Here is a 21370-nt window from a genome sequence, read left to right on the forward strand (position 1 = left end):
CTACACTTTAAATGCAAAGAACCTGTACTGAAATCAAGCTTGCACAAACCACAGCTCCTCACAAAATGCTTATTATCCTGAACTGTTGTCCTTAAACAACTCACCTGCTGGTGAAGAGCCCCTGATCCGTGCATAGTATTGAGTATTCTTATCCACGTTTGTTAAGCATTTACATGCAAATTTTCAGTGTGCCAGTGGATGAGTGGTTGAGCCCATAAAGCCCCATTACAGAGCAAAGCTCGTGCTCCTATAAAACTGTGGGTTTTAATGCTAAGTCATTGTTTTTAGTCAATTTAATCAATTTAATTCAAGCTAAACTTTAAATCAGCTGAGCTTTAACCTTATTTTCTCATAAAAAAAATTGATATGCCGGATGAGTTGTCCTGACAGATCACAGGAATAAAATGTCAAGACAAGCTAATGAGTGATCCTGTAGCTCAGTAATTAGCCCACCAACTCAAGCTTGAAAATTAGCAATCCAAACTGGCAGTTGTTTAGGATAGTGGCCATTTTTAAAGTTCAGCTTATTCATAGACATAACAAATCAGGAATGTGCATGTGCATTTACTTGCATGTAAAACAAAAACCAACAATATTTTGTCTCAGCCACAGCTGATGTCATTTTTGAGCCTGAAATATGCAACAGCATGTTTCAAGATGAGGTCTTATTTTCTGACTAAGGGGGCTTTCATATAAAGGATCCAAGCTGAATATGAGTACACTTTACTCCAAAGTCCAGTTTTCTTGATTAGTGTGAACATTGTGTACCGTACCGCACAGTATCCTGATCCATGCCTGAGTCCGCTTGAAAAGGTGGTCTCAAATATAGTTCATGTGTACTCTTGTATGGTACGAATCTGGTGTGGCCACCATCTGTACCGAAAGATGGAATTGGATTGGTATTCAGTGAGAGTATTTAACCTGCTATGAAACAGTCTCAATTCAATACTGACACCTCTATATCAGATAGCAGTGCAGCCTGTCGTGGACAGACCTAGATCTGGGTTTGCTGCCACCTTCAACCTGCAGTCGGAGCTCTGGCTGGAGGCTGAGCCCTCCGAGCCCGACAGCAGCAGCTCCTTCTCTGGCCATAAGTAGAGCTTTTCCTCGCTGCTCTGCTAGTCCCCGGGGAAAGTAGTGTCCATCTTTGGCACCCTTTTTTCCACTATAGCACAACAAAAGCCATGTTTCCACCAAACACTTTCAGGATAGTACCTTTGGAACCAAAAATTACCCTTCAGACGTGGCACCTAGACCTTTGGTCTGTGTAACGTTTCCACCACATACAGCATTCTTTGTTCGACACCTTCAGCTGTTTTCTCGTTCTTTTCACAAGCCCTGTTAGTTTTGGACTTGGACATAGTTTCACAGTGTTGTGTCAAAAGCTGTGAATGATAGAGACAGAATTTGAAGGGGAGAGTCTTTAAATTGTGAGAAGTCAGAGTGGAGCCTCGTGAAATATTGGCTACTCCACAGCTTGCCAGCCACGCCCTAGTGCAAACAGTGCTCTTAAATGTGGGCTGGGTTGTTATCATAGCTCCGCCCAGCACTCGCTGTATTTCCTCTTGAAGAGCGACACAGAGGGAAGTTTGGCAATCGTACTGGGGCATGGTATGAATTAATCGTACCTATATGAAAATGCCATTATTTTAAAGATCCTTTGGTAACAAACCCAACACTCTTTCCTGGAGTCAACCCAGACTGTGGTTTCTCCCTTGACTCAGGCTGTACTTCAGCATTATCAACTCTTCAGGTCTATCATCCTTGACTGGACTTAACCAAGTCAGTCTGTTCATGAAGCCTACATCACTGTTCCAAATTAGTTAAGTAAGTTAATGCATTTGAATAAATCTCCTGCTTACTTAATGCATAAGTAAGTTTCTCCATTGTTAATGAACAAGTATTGAGAGTAGCTGCCTCTTATGCTTGAGTGCTTGTGCATCTGATCATGAGACCATCCTGAAATTTGGTCAGTCACATAGGCCACCACTCTCCATTTTACCTGAATGTCAGCAGTAGTTGCATTTCAAAACAGGCCGACGACATAAAAGCATGATCCTTCTCTTTGTAGAAATAAAGTGCTGTTCAAGTTAGAGGTCTTTGAAATGTGGAAAGCAGTGGTTGTTTAGGTAAGGACTCTTAGAGTGGAGGCTCAGTTGGGCTTTCTAAAATACAAGGACATGGAGTGGTTGGTTCAGTTTCACAATAACAGAGAATTGGTGCAAAATATGTACGTACTCAACAGATATAATGCCTCTATTTAAAAAATAGTTACAGCACAGCCACGTCAGACATGAGTATGCTTTAGCCTTTTGCCCCTTTTGAGAGTTACGCACTGAGAATGAGCAGATAAAGAACAAGCACTACAACCTGAGCATATTTTTTATTTTTATACATTTAGACATTCTCTTTGCTTTTAAAACCATGACTATAATCAACAGTGCAAGTGTAACTAAGAAGGAGACTTTTTCACTGTGAAAATGAAATAAAAAGCAGCTTGAATGCTAAAATCAAGGCATACTTCTTAAAATGGAAATTTCTTTCCTCCCTTTAATCAGTATTCACTAGGTAACCAACCCAACAAAGTTGTTGGAAATGAGCCATGTGTTCTACCCCCTGTCATCCTGTCTGTAATGAATGCATCTGTCAAGTCATCTCTCTGGGCCGTATTTTGACTGATGGCTGATTCCAGGATTCCCTATAGCACAACTGCCTCACATATTTTTTTTATCTCTCTTTCTCTCCCTCTCTTTTTGCTTTGGGATGTTGAAATCATTTCCATGTCTGCCATTAGTTTGTTGATTAGTACAGCTGTTTCTAATCGTTGAGGGTTATCATGTTAAGGAGGAACAGCTGCCAAGGAACTTGTCAGCTGTTTAGTAACTCTTTGTTTGGACAAACAGTTCAAGAATATTTGTGAATCCTCTCTGTCTTTTCCTGCAAAACGTTTGGAGGCTTTGCTGTAATGGTTCACTCTTACAGCTCTCATCAACATCAATTTCAGATGCAGCTGTTTAGGAGCACACAATTAGTATGGAAGGTATTTCCCTAAGTAATTTGCATTTTGAGACATGACTCAAAATAAATGATAATGTTGCTTTTTATCTGTAATATTTTATCTGTCTTTTAAGGTGATGATATGTCAGTGCTGTTTCGACGCCTTATTTCAACTGCTAAAATATCAGTTAATACATACATGTCGACATAACTTAAACACAATTATAACTGCAACCATACTCACAAGTATCCAGTATTTGAGACGCTGCTTTGACTGCATAGCATTGCAAACTACCAATTACATTTCCCCCCCCAGTTTGTTTATTGGATTTTCAAGTAGAACAACATTTACAGGATGATTGCACTTGTAAATTGTTTGGCAAAAATATATGAAAATACAACATTAACAGAAACAATACAACACTGCTCAAAAAATTAAGGGAACTCTTAATGGTCACAGTATAACACCAAGTCAGTTAAACTTCAGGGAGATCAATCTGTCCATTTAGGAAGCACAAGTGATTGTGAATCAGTTTCACCTGCTTTGGTGCAAATTAAAGTGACAGTAGGTGCAAAAGAGAGGCAAAAGCAAGACAACCCCCCAAAAGGAAATGGTTTTCCATGAGGTGGCCACACATAGTTGCTCTCTCCTTATCCTTCCTGACCGACTCTTCTCTAGTTTTGAGTTCTGCTATTGTCTTTGTCACTACTGGCAGCATGAGGCAGTACCTGCAGCCCAATCAGGTTGCCCACCTCCATGTCATAGCCATCGGTACCCTGACTTTTGTTAGGTACCGGGATTAAACCCTCACAGAGACTGTCAGACCTTACACTGGTGCAGTGGGCCCTGGGTTCCTCCAGGTGGAGGACAATGCCCAGCCTCATGTGGCCAGAGTGTGTAGGCAGTTCTGTATGAAGAAGGCATTGGTGCCATAACTGGCCCTCTCGTTCCCCTGACCTATATCCAATTAAGCACCTATGGGACGCTTTGTATCGTGCATCCAATGCCACCAAGTGCCGCCACTGACTGTCCAGGAGCTCACTGATGCTCTGATCCAGGTATGGTAGGAGATCCCCCATGACACCATTCACCAGCTCATCAGGAGCATGAACAGACATTACCTGGAGTGCATACAGGCACACGGGGGCCATACACACTACAGAGTCACATTATGAGTTGCCGTAATAGAATTCACACAAGTTGGATCACATTTCATTTTTTTACTTTGATTTTCGCTGGGATTTTGAATCCAGCCCTCAGTGGGTTGATTTTTGTTCCCGTTGACCGTTGTTTCATCCTTTTGTTCTCAACAATGTACAAAACGATTTAGTCCAGTAAGTGGCCCAGCTTGCTGAGTCCAAACTGCATCATCACAGACTAAGCATGCCCACACAACCCTGTTCCCGGACAGAATGTTGATATGTGAAGATTCTGCAAACCCCAGACTGCATTCAATGACAGCGTTTGTTCTTGTCATGAGTTCCAGCCAATTTTGTGTTCATCAAGACAAGCTCAAGTTTCACAGTTCCACTAAATTATACACACATTAGAAGTTCCAAATGTGCGTATTATTTTATAATTACTTAGGAGTTAATGGTTAGAAGAGCAACATTACATTTTTTAACGCAGGATGTGTGCCATGGCAGAAAAAAAGGTTGGGGGGACACTTTCCTAATGGTTTGACCACTCAGTAAGAACGTAGCAGCCCTGAAGGTTGAGAAGGGTGTCTCACTGATAAATCACTACCCAGCGAATGCTCTGCTACCTCTATTGGTGTTAAACAGTCCGATAATCCCTGGCTTTTGTCCTGAGGTAAGCATGGCTGCCAGGGTCCTGCCTGCCACCACAAACACTGATTGGATTTGCACATGTTCTTACATGTGATTGTAGTCAGTGGAAACTTGTCACTTATGATTCAGTGTAAGGTAGACAGTCAATTACATGCTTTGATCAGATTACCAGGATCCCACCTTCATTCAAAAAACCGCGGTAGATGAAGATGATCAACAGTCTTGTCATGAACCAGTTCCCCTTTGGGTATATAAGCACTTCAATGTTTGAGCACCCTTTATGCTCCCTTTGTCTTGTTTCTAAAACTGGATTCCCCTGGCCAGTGTTTTATTTTGCAGGACACATTCAATGAAGGCTCTGAGATGAGGTATCTAATGTGTTTGTCCTCAGACTGTTGATGATCAGTCAGCCCCTCTTCCCCCCTTTCATTTCTCCACTCTCCTCTTACTAATCATCTTCCCATGCTCCCTGATGGATATCATATATGAGAGCTATTACTTAATTTTTGATTTGCTCGGGCTGTTTCCCCTCAGCCGTGACTCTGGCCGTTTATGCTGTGATTGCTCTTGACATTTTAATAAGAAACTTTCCTGTGCTGACCCCAAGGTACCGACCGCTATGTGTTCTGAATCACAAGTGAAACATAACGGAAACCAAAGTGCAACTGTAAACATTCAGAAATCCAACACAGTGTTGTTTCCTTTCATTTTCAAATTCATGGTATTCAACCTTTACATGTGCTAGGGTCATTGAATTGTTACCAAGTCATGTTGTCTCTTAATGCCTGATAATTCTATATACTTTCAGTCATTTGTTACTTTGTAATCCCACAAAATACAAACATTTCCCCCATTAAAAAGCAAATGCGCCAAATTAATGCTAATCTTATCTTTGAAGATCACACAGCCCTCCCACTTATCAGCAAGCAACACAAATATTCGTCTGTCAGGTTTTGCTATGCATATGCATCATCTTAATTATTTCACAGAGCTTCATGTTAGCCACTTCAGTATCAGGTGGGACTCGCTGCCGTTAATGCTAGCCATTTCCCCTCTTTGGGTGGATAGAGTAAAGAGATGTACAGGATGAGAGGCATGATGGAGGGATAAGTGGGGGTGTGATTATACTATTTTCCATTAGGGAACTCATATTCATTCATTCACTCACTCACTCACAGATAGCCTGCTATCTGTTGCCTAATTGAGTCTGGATCATTCAAATACCTCTGCAATACTGCTAAACATTTAGGGTGCAATGTAACATTGATGGTACAAGCGTATGGATGCCCAAACAAAGTATGCAGACATCTGAGCATTACATCCTTATTTAATTGTTGGAACATCTCATTGCGAAACTATATGCGTTAATATGCTACTGGAACAGCCTCCAGTCTTCTTGGGAGGCTTTCCACAAGATTTTGCAAGATTCTGCAGGGATTTTCTTCCATTCAGCCACAGCATGGTAAGGTTTGGCACTGGCAGTGGGTGAAAAGGCCTGGCTCACAATTGATCTTCCAATTCCCCTTAGGTCAGGCTGAGGTTGAGGTCAGGGCTATGTCCAGCCAAGAGTCAAACACCAAACTCAGAAAATCATTTCGTTATGCATGAAAGTTCAGTTTTGACCTTGGAGCTTTCAACAGGGTCTCATGCAGGGGTGGGAAGTAGTTAAGTACATGTGGTTTGATTGCTAGTTTAACTACAATTTGCAGTAGTTTAGTGGCAGTTTAACCACCTTTGAATCTCAGTAGCTTTTTTTGTATTAAACTACATTGGGTAATGTAGTTCATGTAGGTAAAAGCAACCTACGTATTCAGAGTATTCTCATGACATTTTTTTTTGCCATACAATTTGGCACAATGCTACAGCTCATTGGCCACAGTTGGTCACCTGCTACTTAACTAAAATCACCTCTGATTTGCAACCAAAATGTCTGCAATGGAAACCTATGAATTTCCTTAAAAATTTACCATTTTCAGGATTCCATCCCACCATAGCTCCCTATCCTCTTCTTAAAGCACATCCCTGAGCTGCCTAGGTGAGGTCTGGCCTACCATAGTCCCTAAATCAACACCTGCACCCTACCCAGTGTCAGTTCAGTTGTACCTTTGTGTAACATAATGAGATCTCAGATTCAGATTGTGATTGTTTCCTCTGTTGTAGTTTGGATGTAGTTGAACTTACTTTTGAGAGCAGTTAAGATATAGCTAAAATACTTTCCATACTTTGGAAAACTACAGTTTTAATGTAATTTCATCAACACTGGTCTAATGAACCTCGATGTATGCACTTAGGCATTGGCATTTTGAAACCAGGAAGTTGACACCAATTCCAAACCAGATTGTTAGCACAGTGGGAAGCATGCTATTGTCTTAAATGTCACTGTATCTTGTAACATTAAGATTTATTGCTTTGAATTGAAAGCCGACTGAGAGCTCAGTGAGCTCTCCACCATCCCTCATCGTCACCACCCAGGCGTATGATCAGGGCTAGGTCTCCAACCTGCTGACAATTATGTCATTCATGCAGGTATACAGCTCCAGGTCTGCCACTCGGCACTCCAGGAGGGCCATCCTCTTATTTTTCTCAGCATTTTGTCGTCTCAAATCCTTGACTTCCCCCATCAAGTACATTATAATTTTCTGCAGCTTAGAGACAGTTGCAGTTTCTCCTGACATAAAGTCGAGTCATTTCTTTCACTTCTCAACTTACTCGTCCATACATCCATAATTGCACAGTACCTCCGTGGCATTTTGTGTAATTGTGCAATGTATGCACAACATACGTGGCAAGGTAGTAAAAGTTACAGCAGCCACCACAGCCAGTTTGACCCCCCAAGGCTAGGCTGACTAGCCAAGATAGCTGTACTGCCCACCAGCATCATTTTTCGGGTCCGTGTTCTAGAGTGGTTCGAGGCGATGGTCAAGCCAGATATATCTCAGCTGTAGTCCAAAATCCAAAATCAGTTGTCTTTAGTGAACATACTATCAAAAGCCAAGAACAAGAGGCACAAAAACACAGCTACAGCAACAGATACAGCAACACAAATCCGAAATGGGACATTGCTGCTTTTCCAGCCGCTTGAATAATTAAGTGAAATGAAGTGGCCTAGCCAAAATCATCCAAACAACCCTATGTGTCCGCATACTTTTGCCCATTGTGTGTGTCCTATTATCTCTGTATCTGCCTGTCGGTGTGTCTATCATTACAGCAGGCTTGGCTCACTGCTATGTTTCAGTTGTAATATGTCTTTTCTTCGTGCTGCCAATACCATTTTTGGAAAAAATAAAAAAATATGGCCACAATACCAGCACCCACAATATTTCTCAAAAAGCCTCAAACATTAATATGTAAAACAAAAACCTGATGCATTCAGAGCTTGGAATCCATTGTGGCACTGCACGACTGGGGAGAAAAATAGCTGCCCCACTAACTTATAATGAGCAGAGCCTTCGCTATCTATTGGAATTCCAGGTCTATTTCCTTTAAGTGTTAGTGAAATACAGAGGGAGTGTTAGAGGAGAGACGGCGGGGGTGGAGCATGGAGGAGGGTGAGATCTGAAAGATTGAAGATGGATTTCTGTGGGAGTGGTGTGTGGGCATTAGAATGCTGATGGTGCAGGAGAGGCTCTGACTTGGGAAATCACTCGTCTGCATCATTTCACCACTCAAACCTACCGTCATAATCAGTTTCACTGTTGGGCATTCATGAGTATCCTGAGGCCTAGCGCTCTCTTACACTTACCCTATGCATATGTGCTTGTACGTGCCGTCAGCTAGTGATGACAACAATAACAACATGTAATTTACAGGATACTTTCTACTTAGTAGACATCCAAATATTATGCGATTTTTATCTGTTTTTGGTCTTACACTCAAACCGAAAGCAGCGTGATTGACTAGGCCTTTTAACATTGGATTCAAATCAATTCATGTCTGACTCAGAAATAATGCACAGCCTTTGAAAGCCATTTTAACAGAGATCAGGACACACTGAACAGAGAGAGGATCATTTTATGACTCAGCTGGCTTTCATACCTTAGTGATCTGCGTCACAACCAGAAATGTTGGAATGCCACAAATATCAGCTATTGCATCCTGATCCTAATCTTTTTCGATGTAATAGAAGTCTGACGTTGTCTGTCAATCAGATATAAATACATTTGCTACCCTAGTCTGTTTAAATGTACATATTTGGACTGATAGGACGAGCCCTCCACCAGCTAGTCCCTGCATTTTGGTACTTTCTGTTCTGGCTTCTAGTCTACCATTTTTCAGATTTTTCATACACACCATTGTCGAAGTCTCCATTGAACACATTCACTCCCAACTCATGAAATATTGACACTGGGTTGGTGACTAAATGTCAAACTCTGACGCTCAAAGTACCCTCCAGCGTCAGAAAACGTATGACTTTCCACTCATTAAATGCATACACTCTCTTTTCAAAATAAACTAAGAATGGTTTGGGCAACAAAAGAACATGGTTAGGTAAAAAAAAACCATCATGGTTTTGCTTAACATAGTACATTTGTTGCTAATATAATATCACATTACATATGTCACGTGTGTCGCCAGCACACTACATTGTTACCAAAATAACTCAATTGACCTTTGGTTTCACACGGGAAATCAAACAGTGGTTTAACAGGTAAAAGTCCTGAGTTTGTTGGACTGATCCACCTCCCCTTCCACCCACTATTTACAGATTTTCTCACTCTTTTACTCACAGCAATTACTCAAAGCGTCAAAAAATGCTGCCTTCCATTTCGTTTCATACTCCTGCCAAAGGGTGTATCTGTGCACCGGTATCTGACACCAAGGGCCACTGACCCTTCAAAGTCATCGAAATCCAGCGCTTGGTCAATGACTTGACGTCAGACACTGATGAAAAAAGCTGTCCTTTCATGTCGGCATGATAGTTTAACGGTGCTCTGCAGCATCAGGGGGAAATGTGGCGGGACAAGAACTCAAGTTAAGGCAGCGAAAGTGTGAGTAGGGCAGGCGGGAGTGGTGGTGAATGGGTCCAACAAACACCGACTTTCACCAGGGAGAGTGGCGTTTGTGTCCCGTAAGATTATAAAGTCAAACCCTGTTTTTTTTTCCTAAACCCAATCACGTGCACAGTCAATTTGTGTTGTTGGACCGATGTAGTGCGTTTACTTTGAAAGAGACTGTATGTTAACATTAAATTCCTGTGCAAATGGACGTGTATTTTGAAAGAAGACAATGCATGTGACAGGCAGAACTTGAAACGGCGTTCCAGAATGTCAACAACCAACGCACCCAGGGTACCTTTCACATCGTATCTGGACATGGAAAGTCCATGAGCAAACATCAAGGTCGAAGTGAGAATGTTGACTGACCATGGGTCTGTATTTGACGAACTGGGGATGAGACCGGGTTGCTCTATCACCATGTGCTCAATCCTACTGATGGAAAAATACAAGATCAAAACATGTTTGTGTTCCAGTTCCACCCATTTCTGTTTTAGTGTGCAGGAAATTAATGTACTGTGAGAAAATGATACAACATGTGACAGACATCAGTAGCACTGCATTGTTTATTATCTCCCTGATCTTAGACCCACATTTTTGTGTTAAAATTTAACTGCTGAGACAATTACTCACAGCTATTCCATTTTGTTTGTGCAATTTAATATGCATATTTACACCTTTGAGTATACTTAACTTTGTCACTTTGCCAATGTTAACACTCCACTCTCAAAATCTGGTAAGTATTAAGTAGTAATTTATGACACAGTGATAGGTTGCGGAAGAGGCTATTAATTTTCCACTTGCAGAATGCAGCTCAACAATGCCCCCCTCCAATCCACTCCATTATTTCAGTTGCTGCAGTGAGATCATTGGTGAAGTAATCACAGCTAAGGCCTACACACAACCAACATCTTCTTCTTCACCTTTCCCAGAGCGATAGACGACGTGTTCTGTCACACCTTTATCCAGTGCAGCAACAGCACTAACATAGTGTGAAGATAGTTCTGGCAATGCAAGATTTTTATCACCCCTGATTCCCCACCCTTTGCACCAGGTGACAGCAAGGTTACACAATTGCACTGATGCAAGTCTGTTCTCTGCTGAGTGAAAAAGATGCAATATTCACAATTCAGAAAGTGTCAAAGTTTATCAGCCTTTGAGAAAAACCTGACGTTTTGGTTTTGCATTGAATCTCACTACACATCTCATCAAATCAGTGATGTAGGATTTCTGGATAAAGCAGTGCTTACAGAGAGTGTGGGCTTCAGGTTGTTTACAACATTTGCAGACCTGTCATGTCCACTAGACTGGCCAAATCTATTCTCTTTCCAGAGGCAATAGTGATGGATTATCTGCCCTTAGGAAGGCATAATTCACTATTGTTCTCCTCCACTCTGTGGACTGGCAATCAAGTTTGTAATTGCTGCAGGTTATTTAAGTGGGATTGACTTACATGTGATTTTTTTTTTTTTTTTTTTTTGCCTGTTAAATGAATTTTTCCCTTGTCAGTCACAGCTATGAGCCTTCTTTCTCCCTAACTGCTTAAAAATTTTTAATTCAGGAATATGGTCACAGTGTTTGCTCTACATCTAATTATAGAAGATGGCTTGAAAAGTCAAACAAATCTCTGTCATCCATGTTGTTAATTAAATGGTGTTTCACTTTAATGTCATCATTTGAATGTGTGAGGAAGGGATAACTGAGATTTTTGTGTGGTGTGCATACAATTTATGCTGTTTTAGTTTGTACAGACCTTAATTGTGTTACTGAATCGGTGAATCTTGCAATCCTGGTGATGGTGATGTGTTAAAGAAATTGTAGTAAAGTGGGAATATCAGCAAAAACACACTAAGCAGTGGCAGCAAGGTGCTGGTTGCTGGAATAATTCCTTTGTCCTTGTTCTTTGTCTTGTTTTTTCTCCTTTTTTTGAATGGCTTTTGCCTTTTCATTTTCTCTTACTCTAGTGCTGTCAACGTATTATCAACCACTACCGTATCCATCAGTCCTCTAGCATGTTCCGACTGTGATAATTACTCAATGATGAAGACATTAAGGCGAACTGCATTGCCAGGACTACAGGTGGTACATCTACTTTAGACCAACCACTAGAATTAGATCTTTGGATCCTTTTTACCTTATGTGTGATTTATTTTTTGAATGTCAAACAAAAAAATAAATAAATGTGAGGGTGGAGTGCAGCTTTGATGCCCCGTCGTCTGGGTGGCAGCGTTGGCAGCCACCTGTATTGTCTGTAGGAAGGTCAGCAAGTGGGTGGGAAGAAATTATTATTAAATAGTAACATAGTGTCACAGGAGTCACAGGACTCTATTTTCTGATTGGCTGCGGGTATTCCCTGGCCGAAATTTGCTGCGAAATGTTAAACTAATGAATGAATGACTTTATTTCGAACCAAAGAATTGTAAAAAACAAACATGATAAAGATAACAGTGTCCGAAAAAGACTAGGTCGAAGTGAAACTATGTGTCCCTACCCCTTTCTTACATTTCCTCTTTTAACTCATATATTCTTTCAACAAATTCCCAAATTTATTCCAACATTCTCCCTGCATCAGCGTGGGTTTTCTGGGTACTCCAGCTTCCTCCCACAATCCAAAGACACGCATGTCAGGTTAATTGATTACTCTAAATTGCCCGTAGGTGTGATGCGAGCATGAATGGTTGTCTGTCTCTATGTGTCAGCCCTGTGATAGTCTGGCGACCTGTCCAGAGTGTACCCCACCTCCCGCCCAATGTCATGAAAATGAATGAATGAATACAACTATCCCCTGTCTATTTACCACCCAATTAAATAAATAAGTAACAAACCCAGTTTAATTACAGTCCAAGTACCACCCAGTGTTACAAAATAAATATGCACTGCCCTAACACAACCTTTCCTCATCTATATATCTGCCAAAAATATCTTTTTTCTAGTTTTTAAATTGCTGTATATTTGTGCTTTGTTTCAACTCATCACGCAGCCCATTCCACATGTCCACCCCATACGCTGAAATACACAGACTCCTCTTAGTTGTATGAACACATTGTTTTTTAAAACTAAATTCTCCTCTTAAATTATAACCCCCTTCCTGTCACAAAACATTTTTTGAATGTTCCCCAGAAGTGAATTATTTTTTGCTTTAAACATGATTATTGCAGTTTAAACTTCTGGCCACTGCAGCTTTTTTATAGGCATTGCAGTGCTTTGACTGGTACCACTAATTACTATTACTAATACTAATGTTTCTACTCTGCAGTTATTGCTATGTTACTATTAAAATTAGAATAACACAGGAATAACAATATTAAAACAGAATATTAAACTTGAATTAATTGTGTTAATAATTATAAACAGGGTTTAGTCCAAATTAATAATGATGGAGGCTTTGAGACCTTAAGTTGCCTCATAAGAATGGGGATGCTGCATGTGCGAGAATCCACCTTTTGAGCCTGTATTGCATTCGTGTCTGTCTCACTGCTGGTCTCATGTGACTAACCCCCTCTTTGTGTAAGATAAAGGACTTGTCTGTTGTGTTTTCTATACTGTTCCCTCTGGCATCTCATCACATATCCCAGTGAGGAGCATCAGGGTCCATTTACTGTCTTATAAAACAACCAGTCCCCTGCCAGTTTGGTTCAAAACGGTTCCATAAACAAAGATATAAGTCTCAAAGTCTGCCCCAGTAAAAGGCCTTATGGGAAAAATGACACCTTACAAGCAATTTACACTCCTACCCGTTGAGAGTTCTCTTCTTTTTCGCTCTCCCTCATTCCCTGCCTCTCTCTCTGCGCCGTCCTTTCACCCTATTATGTTACTACATCGTATTCATCACAATGCTAAGTGATTTGTGATCATTGCCAAATGTAATACAGTGAAGTCATCTGCAATATTATTAACAATGTGACCTCTTCCCCATCTCTCTCCTTCTGTGTTCCAGTTGAGAAAGGCAGTGATGGACCACATCTCAGACTCTTTCCTGGAGACCAACGTCCCTCTGTTGGTGCTCATTGAAGCGGCTAAGAGTGGAAACGAGAAGGAGGTCAAGGAGTACGCCCAGGTGTTCCGTGAACATGCTAACAAGCTGGTGGAGGTCAGTCATGCATTATACATGGGGGCACATGCATATACCCACGTAGAGCTATTCTTATCTTCCAGTTTAGAACTTAAAAATAGTTATGCGCAAATAAATGACCAATACAGGTAAGGCCACCATGATGTTGCCGAGAATTAAGATTAAAGGCACAAAGAAGTGTTTCTCTCTCACTGAGCCGTACAAACTGTCCTCATTAAATAGCAAGAGAGAAACTACAGTCATTACGTCATGTCTAAAGCGTAGATGTAGCGTACCTAAGTGTAATATAGGTAGGAAAAAAAAAATAAAGAAATGTTTTTTTAATTATCTGATAGCAGTTAGAGAAACAACACCTGAACATGCCCACTGGATAATTTAATTAGTAGCACTGTAAAGCAGATGTGTGGTTTTGAGTCATGTGACTTGGACTTGTCACAAGTTTGCTGACTTTAGACTTAATAAAGACTCAGCTTGGACTTTAACACCAGTGACTCTGGACTTCAATTGGACTTGAGCCTTTTGACTGAAAGGTACCTCCCCCATGTCCAAAGATTTGGTTCACATACAAAAAAATATGCAGTGGTCAACAATAATTGAATTGCGGTATACACGAGGAGTGGGCAATATGGCCCTAAAATAATATCACGATGTTTCAGGGTATTTTTGCGGAAATGATATTCTTGACGATATGACAAATTAGTAAAAAAAAATATATATATATAATTATTATTATTATTATTATTATTATTATTATTATATTATTATATATGTATGTATATTTATATATATTATTAATTTAAAAAAATAGAATTGCAACAAAATAAGTGATATAGTTTTACAGCTTGCCTTCAATATTCAGTAAAAACTAAACTCTCATTTCTTTAGTTTGTGAACAACAGCAGTAACATATTAATAGTTCAACAAAATAAAATCTACCACAAATTACCCATTTAAACAGCTCCTAAATACAAAAAAAATGTACTCTGGGATCTATATATATATATATATATATAAATCAACAGGTGATTTCCTTCTTTTAACAAAATCCTAAATGATTGAGTTGTTTTTTTTTTCCCACCTGGACCTTTATGCTCTGCCATTTCTCCTCTAATCATCACGCTGTAACCTGTGACAGGCTGTTATGATACCAGAACTAAAGTCTGGGGCTGTTCATAAAACATTCAGGGCACCACAGTTTATTCCACACTACTGAAGCTGCTCCTCTTTTTGGAACCACTGCGGAGTCGGTAATAATTCCACTTTCAGCCATGCTCGTTGTTCCCGTGGGTAGCAGTATGATGTCAATATGTCAACGAGTCGAAATATTGCTGGTATCACAAAATGAATTTTTCATATGATATTAAAAATTAGATCGGTATTATCGTGAACAAGATGATATGGCGCACCCGTTGTATGCAGAATGTGCCTGTCGAAGATTACAGACGACACACAACTTCCAACTTATGCTCAGCTAATGTTAGCTTAAAAGGTAAGGCACTTTTTAAGAATGTTGTTTTAACAAATAATTACAAATTTAAAAGGCATTCATGATTTTTGTAAATTTAATATTGGCATTTCATTGATTAGCACATTATGCCTATTGTGACTTGTGAAACGATGACATGGTCAAATCTCTGCTCTAAACCAGAAATGAAGAAATGTAATTAAAATAATCTGTCAATTAACACTAGACAAAATCTCTTACATCTTACACACACACACACACACACACACACACACAGAGTAGAATTGTGCACTGATCTTGTATGCACATTCTTCCTTTCACTGGTTGAATGCCATACAAATAGCTCTTCTCCCAGACAGTGGTGGAAATGTTATTAAATTATTTGCAATGTGGTAACTTAGCAGAATGGAGGTACATCTCGCTTCTAAACGTGCTCTTCATCTTAACTGCGTGTGCCGACGTTTGTGGCTGAAACCACACTGCAAACCACAACTTCAAGCTTCAACCGTCATTGACTTTTATTTTAATTTTAGAAATAACATGCTCGGTGTGCAGCTTGGCGTGCAGAGCTCAGCCACTTCGTGTAATGTTGCAGAGAAAAATAGACCTGTCTCCTTTTTTTCCCCCCTACTGTATTTCATTGTGGTGATGCAAACAGCCAATCACAGCTCAGCTCTGATTTAGACAGTACTGGATAACAGATGAATTTCTGACTTGCTGATTCATTACATACATTTCAGACTAAATTGTGTACATATACATCACTTAACAGTAATGTTCTGTTGCTATGAATATACATTTAAAAGAATATTTCTGTGCAACTGAAATGTCTCACACAATAAAATGCTCCATTAGAGGCACACGTGTACATAAATGTGTGCCTGCCTTTCACTGCAACACTTCTCTAAAGGTAAGGTAGATTTCTTTTTCAGGCTATATGTACCTCTGCTTGTGGCGGGTGGTTATTGTTTACCTATGTGAGGCTACAGGCTCTGAGGGTCTGTTCACAAACAGATCTACTGTTGTCTCTTTTGGCATGGTTTGCAGCATACCTGTAAGGTGATGCTATGAATAAATCTGATTCCTACTTTATAAGCATTTACTCATATGAAGGCAGATTTAATCTTTAAAAAAGCCCACAGTCAAAGATAGGATCCTGCAGCAAGAGTAAGTTACACATCATGTAACTGCCACATGCTGCAGGCACACTGACACTGCCAATAGGACAGGTTGATAAGGCAAAAGGTGTCACTCAGCTTTGTTACATATTGAATTTTTTTGCGGGATTCAAACTGTAAGAAGCTTCTTCTCCTCTTCATCTAACCACTATCTGTGTGTGTCTCCATGTTTTTCTTCCTTTTGCTTCAACCTGAAATTATAATCTACATGTTTAGGTGCCAATTAGTGTTTTATTTTTACTCAAGTTGCTAAGATGTCACAAGATGCAACATCAGTCCTCATTATTTTCTGATATTTTCTCCTTTATCATGTTTTGAGATGTAATAAAATATATTTTCCAGCTTCCACATTTGAAGCCAACTTTGTGACATAATGTCAAGAAAATGTATCTATTTACAGATACAATCATTAATTAATGAAGCAGAAACAGTGAGGCACACGACGAGACCAAAGTAAAAGAAATAAACAACATATGACAATGTGGTTCTGCCACCCTGAAAGTTCAGCTTAGTTCAAAGCATCCAGGTTTCTTGGATTCTGTGCGTGTGGTTGTGGACACAGTTCCTCTGGCGAACTTGATAGTCCTGTTGGGTAACTTTGGCTCACATAATTACAGAGAATCCTTGAGGGGGTGATTGGGAGGAACGGCCTTGCAGATCAAAGCCTGAGTGGTGTTTTGTTACCGGACATCTGTGCTTATCGTGCCGAATCATTTACTCCATCCTGACGGAGGATGGGGACATGCAGGTTTGGATGGCAAAGGAAACCCCCGAACACCAATGCGACTGGGCTGGACAGTCACAAAAAAGGTTCACAGGCTGAGATCAATGCAAACAATATCAATTTATTTAGGATATGTGTGCACAAAAAGAAGGGTGCAAAGTGCAAAAAATCATTTTAAAAGTGAATAAAAACAGCAGCAAACATTTCAGTCCTTGACTTTCATCAGTCCTTTTTTTCTGTGCATGGATGTCCTAAATAAATTGACATTTTTTTGCATTGACCTCAGCCTGTGAACCTTTTTTGTGTCCAGCCCAGTCGCATTGGTGTGCGGGGGTCTCCTCTGCAGTCCTTTCTTGGTTGCCCATTGTACCAATACACCTAAAACTTTTTGTTGCCCTAAGTAAGCGCAGTTTCACCGCAGCCCTATGACATGCAATTCAGCCTATCCAGTCTACACGTGTTTCCTGCACCTAAAGAGGGCTTATGACTGCAGTGCTTGTGGTGTCTTGGTCAGGTACTGTGGAAATACATGGTGTCAGAACTGTTGCCAGGATCCATCTTGTCCTTGTATAACCAAATTGACTGAAGACTATCTCGGCCAGTGCTGTGCAAACAAACCATGATTTATAGGCACATGTTTATCTTTGCAAACTGTGAAAAGGTGATATGGAGGACCAACCAAATCACCAAAAAAAAAGTATGCTTGTTGCATTATATGTTTCTGCAAACCACAGATATGTTTTGTACGCTATGTAGCGGATATGTTGAAATGCGTCCGTAGGCCAGATGAGATATGTTCTGGGTCTGCCCTAGTGCCTCCTACCAGTCTGAAGTGCCCCAAACACCTCCAATAGGAGGCGCCCAGGAGGCATCCTGACCAGATGCCCAAACCACCTCAACCGACCCCTTTTGAAGTGAAGGAGCAGTGGCTCTACTCTGAGCTCTCTTCAAAAATCGCCATCTTAACACGGCGGAGGGGTTTACGTGCCCTTGTGAACCTGGGAGCTGTGTAGTCCAGGGCTAGTGAACCTGGAGCGGTACTTCCAAGGCAAAGTGGCCCCAGGGGAGGGGCCAGATTAAGAGCTATTCAAGAAATAATAGGAATATTCAGACTTTGAGCACCTCGGCCGGTATGGGGACACCTAGACACTAGATCTAGGGCTTCCAGGGCTTGAGGGAGCTCCCCAGCGAGCATCTGGTGGCCGGTCCTTGGGCTATGGGGCTCGGTCGGGCTCAGCCGGAATAAGTATTTGGGAGCCATCACCCGATTTGCCCACCACCTACAGGGACAGGAATCGGGGCTCGGTGCATTGCGTGCCAGGCAGCAGGCAGGGGCGGGGCCCCGGGCATGCTGATCCCTGACGTCATGGACTGGCTCCAGGGAAAAGATCGTGCTTTGGCTTAAAATACCCTGTTTTGGGGGTAGAGTCTCAGCGGGAGATGAAGCAATGTCTCTGTAAGATACCAACTGCTTTTAGTGGCACTATCCATGGTGGAATAAAATAGGTTGCTAAAAACATGCACATCGCTAAAACACAACTGGTTTTATTGTTTGTTGATCTCGAACAGTGGACTGCAGTGGTCTGCCACTTGGCAGGCATCTCACCTAGAAGTCACGCCATCTACCATCCCTTCCACCTCCAGGTGACAGAGTCAGCTCATATATTGTGTCACTTTAGAAATGTTGATATGATTCATATCAAACATGCAAATGTAACATAGTCATGGTTTGTAGGAACATACAGTTCAAACATTTTCTCCAGGCAAATAAGCTGGAGGAGGAGATGTTGTGTTGCTCAGGTTAGCTTTGTACTCTTTACAGCTTTTATTCAAAGAGGTGACACATTGTGTTAAGGTTTATACTTGAACTATCTCACATGAGGAGTTTATTTCTTGCTTGTCCCTTCCTGCAATGGGGTAGATGGAAAAGTGCTGTGATAAATTCCTCTGCCCTTCAGTGGGCGTTGCCTTTTGTTCTCATGGCTCTTTGAAAGGAGCCTTTAGAACCCTTTATGTGGGCCCCTCTTAACATACTGTCACTTAAAACAGCACTGCTGCTTCCTTTGACATCAGCCAGAGAGTGAGTGATTTGTGTGCCCTTTCGGTCGGCCCCAGCTGTTTGCTGATGAGGGAGGATCTGACTGATGCCACACTTAAAATCTGTCCTTTGCAACCAACAATGTTAAAACTTTGTTTAGCCCAAGGACATCTCAGGCACTTTCTATTATTCTGATGAAGGAAAAAAGGGGGGAGGAAATGGCACATTGCTTCTGTCCTGTGCATTTTTTTGTGGTTTGTTATGTAAAGCATGTGGCAACAGTGAGGTACACAGCAGTTGTTCAAGCAGGGACTAGCTTATTGGCTGTGCAGTAGCTTATCGCAAGCTTGTGTGCTGGCAGACATTAACGCCTGTGCAGCTATTTGTGCGCAATTGTGGTGCGAAGCATTTCATTTATTTAAAGAAGGCAATTGATGTGTGTGCATTAATATTCAGCGTAGTGGGGGAAATTGGGATAAACACTACCAATGTTCACAAAAATGTTACTTAAATGGAATATGGTGCATAATCATTCCATTTGCTCATTTGCATATTTGTCTGCACTTTAGTGGGTGCATTCTCTCAGCTTTGTTCATCACAAGGGGACCATTTGTAGCAGCAAATGTGTGGCAACAAAATTGAAATCTGTTCTTCAAAAAGTGGTGGGTGAAAATGGTTTGAGAAAAAAAAATTACACAGCACAACAGCATTGATAGCCTTTTTTTAAAGGTATGAGTGGCAATGATCTGTGCAGGGTTGTTACTTACACTCTGTCCTTTCAGTGGATTTTACAGTGAACCTGAGCTTGAGGAATACAAGTTTCAAGGTGTTGGGGTACCACAGAGACTGTTTCAGAGTCAATCAGGGCTGGTAGACCCATGTTAACAGGATGTTAAATTCCCTTGGTCCCCTCACGCCTCTCTGGCTCACATGTTGGATGGTGGTTCACTTTTAGCTGAAGTGGTAACATAGCATATTAACGTCAGTGTCAAGGAAGGGGTTGAGCTGAACTGGTTTCATTCACTAAGCTGATAGAGGTCTATAGATTTACGAAGCATGTTTCAAATACAATAAACTCTTTGGTCAAAGGCAGAGAATGTAAATGAGCACTTGTTGGTTGACGAATCAATGAAGACTTATCAGAAGAGACATATTGCTGGCCTGCAGGGTTAAAGAAACACTTCACACCCAAAATGACCATTTGTAGACAATTACTCAGCCCATGTTTTGTTGGATTTGTGAAGAAAACGCTGCTTTTCTCGCATGCTTTAGATAATCTTTGAATCCAAAAACTGAGAAAATTCTTGGGGACCACGTTTAACAACAGCAAAACCATATGAGAGCATCTCTTTACAAACGTTCACACAACTTGTGCATTATAATCTAAGTCTCATTTTTCCAGTCATATGTTCAGTACATCCTAAACAGACAGCCTTTTCAGATTGGGAAAACAGGAGTAAAACTTGATCCATGCTCTCTTCAAACCCAAACTCCATTGACGAAACATTAATTTTACCTTGCTGAACATGAGAGCTGTTGGTCTACCACTGCCTTGATCAGTTAATTTGTGTTGTTGTGTGACTTTGGTGTTTTAAGGGGTAAGTTTGCATTCACCAAAGTCGCAAAACAACACAACACTACTGTCACGACAAACACAACCTTCTGCACTTGACACTTTTGCTTCAGGCAAACACTCATCTATGGCTTCCAGGACTCGGCTGCCCGAACATGTACTACAATAGAATGAGCATGCTGCTGCCAGGCTAAAGGTAAGGTGTGGGCCTACCTCTTGCCTTGCTGTCCCAGCTCCTATCCAACCGCCATTACTCAGTCAGCTCGCTCTCCATGGTCCAACACTGCTTAGCTTCAGCACTCTATTGACAGTTCATTTGGAGACATTAAAACACGCGGACAATAACTGCAAACAAAACTTCATAGGAAAAGTAGGAAACTCCCCGATTCGTCTTCCTTGTTGCACTCAGAAACATCTCTCATCAACTGCAGTCCCACACCTGGTCTGAATCGTCGCTCTTACTTACTTTGGCATGCCCCCTTTCAAACTAACACAGGCCCTACACCTGGGTAAGCCCAACCCACTTAGTCTGACAGCC

General features: G+C 41.1%; 1 protein-coding gene across 2 annotated transcripts in view; it reads left to right on the forward strand.

Annotated features, from left to right (window-relative positions):
• The window catches only part of ctnna2 (catenin (cadherin-associated protein), alpha 2), a 512716-nt gene that overhangs the window by 372766 nt on the left and 118580 nt on the right, over positions 1 to 21370 (forward strand). For both annotated transcript variants that reach the window (XM_050043846.1, XM_050043847.1), the window contains one exon: positions 13720 to 13872. In XM_050043846.1, the coding sequence (XP_049899803.1) occupies positions 13720 to 13872 (153 nt within the window). The remainder of the gene's footprint in view (positions 1 to 13719; positions 13873 to 21370) is intronic.

The sequence above is a fragment of the Epinephelus moara genome, chromosome 5 (genome assembly GCF_006386435.1).
Source record: "Epinephelus moara isolate mb chromosome 5, YSFRI_EMoa_1.0, whole genome shotgun sequence".
Classification (NCBI taxonomy): Eukaryota; Metazoa; Chordata; class Actinopteri; order Perciformes; family Serranidae; genus Epinephelus; species Epinephelus moara.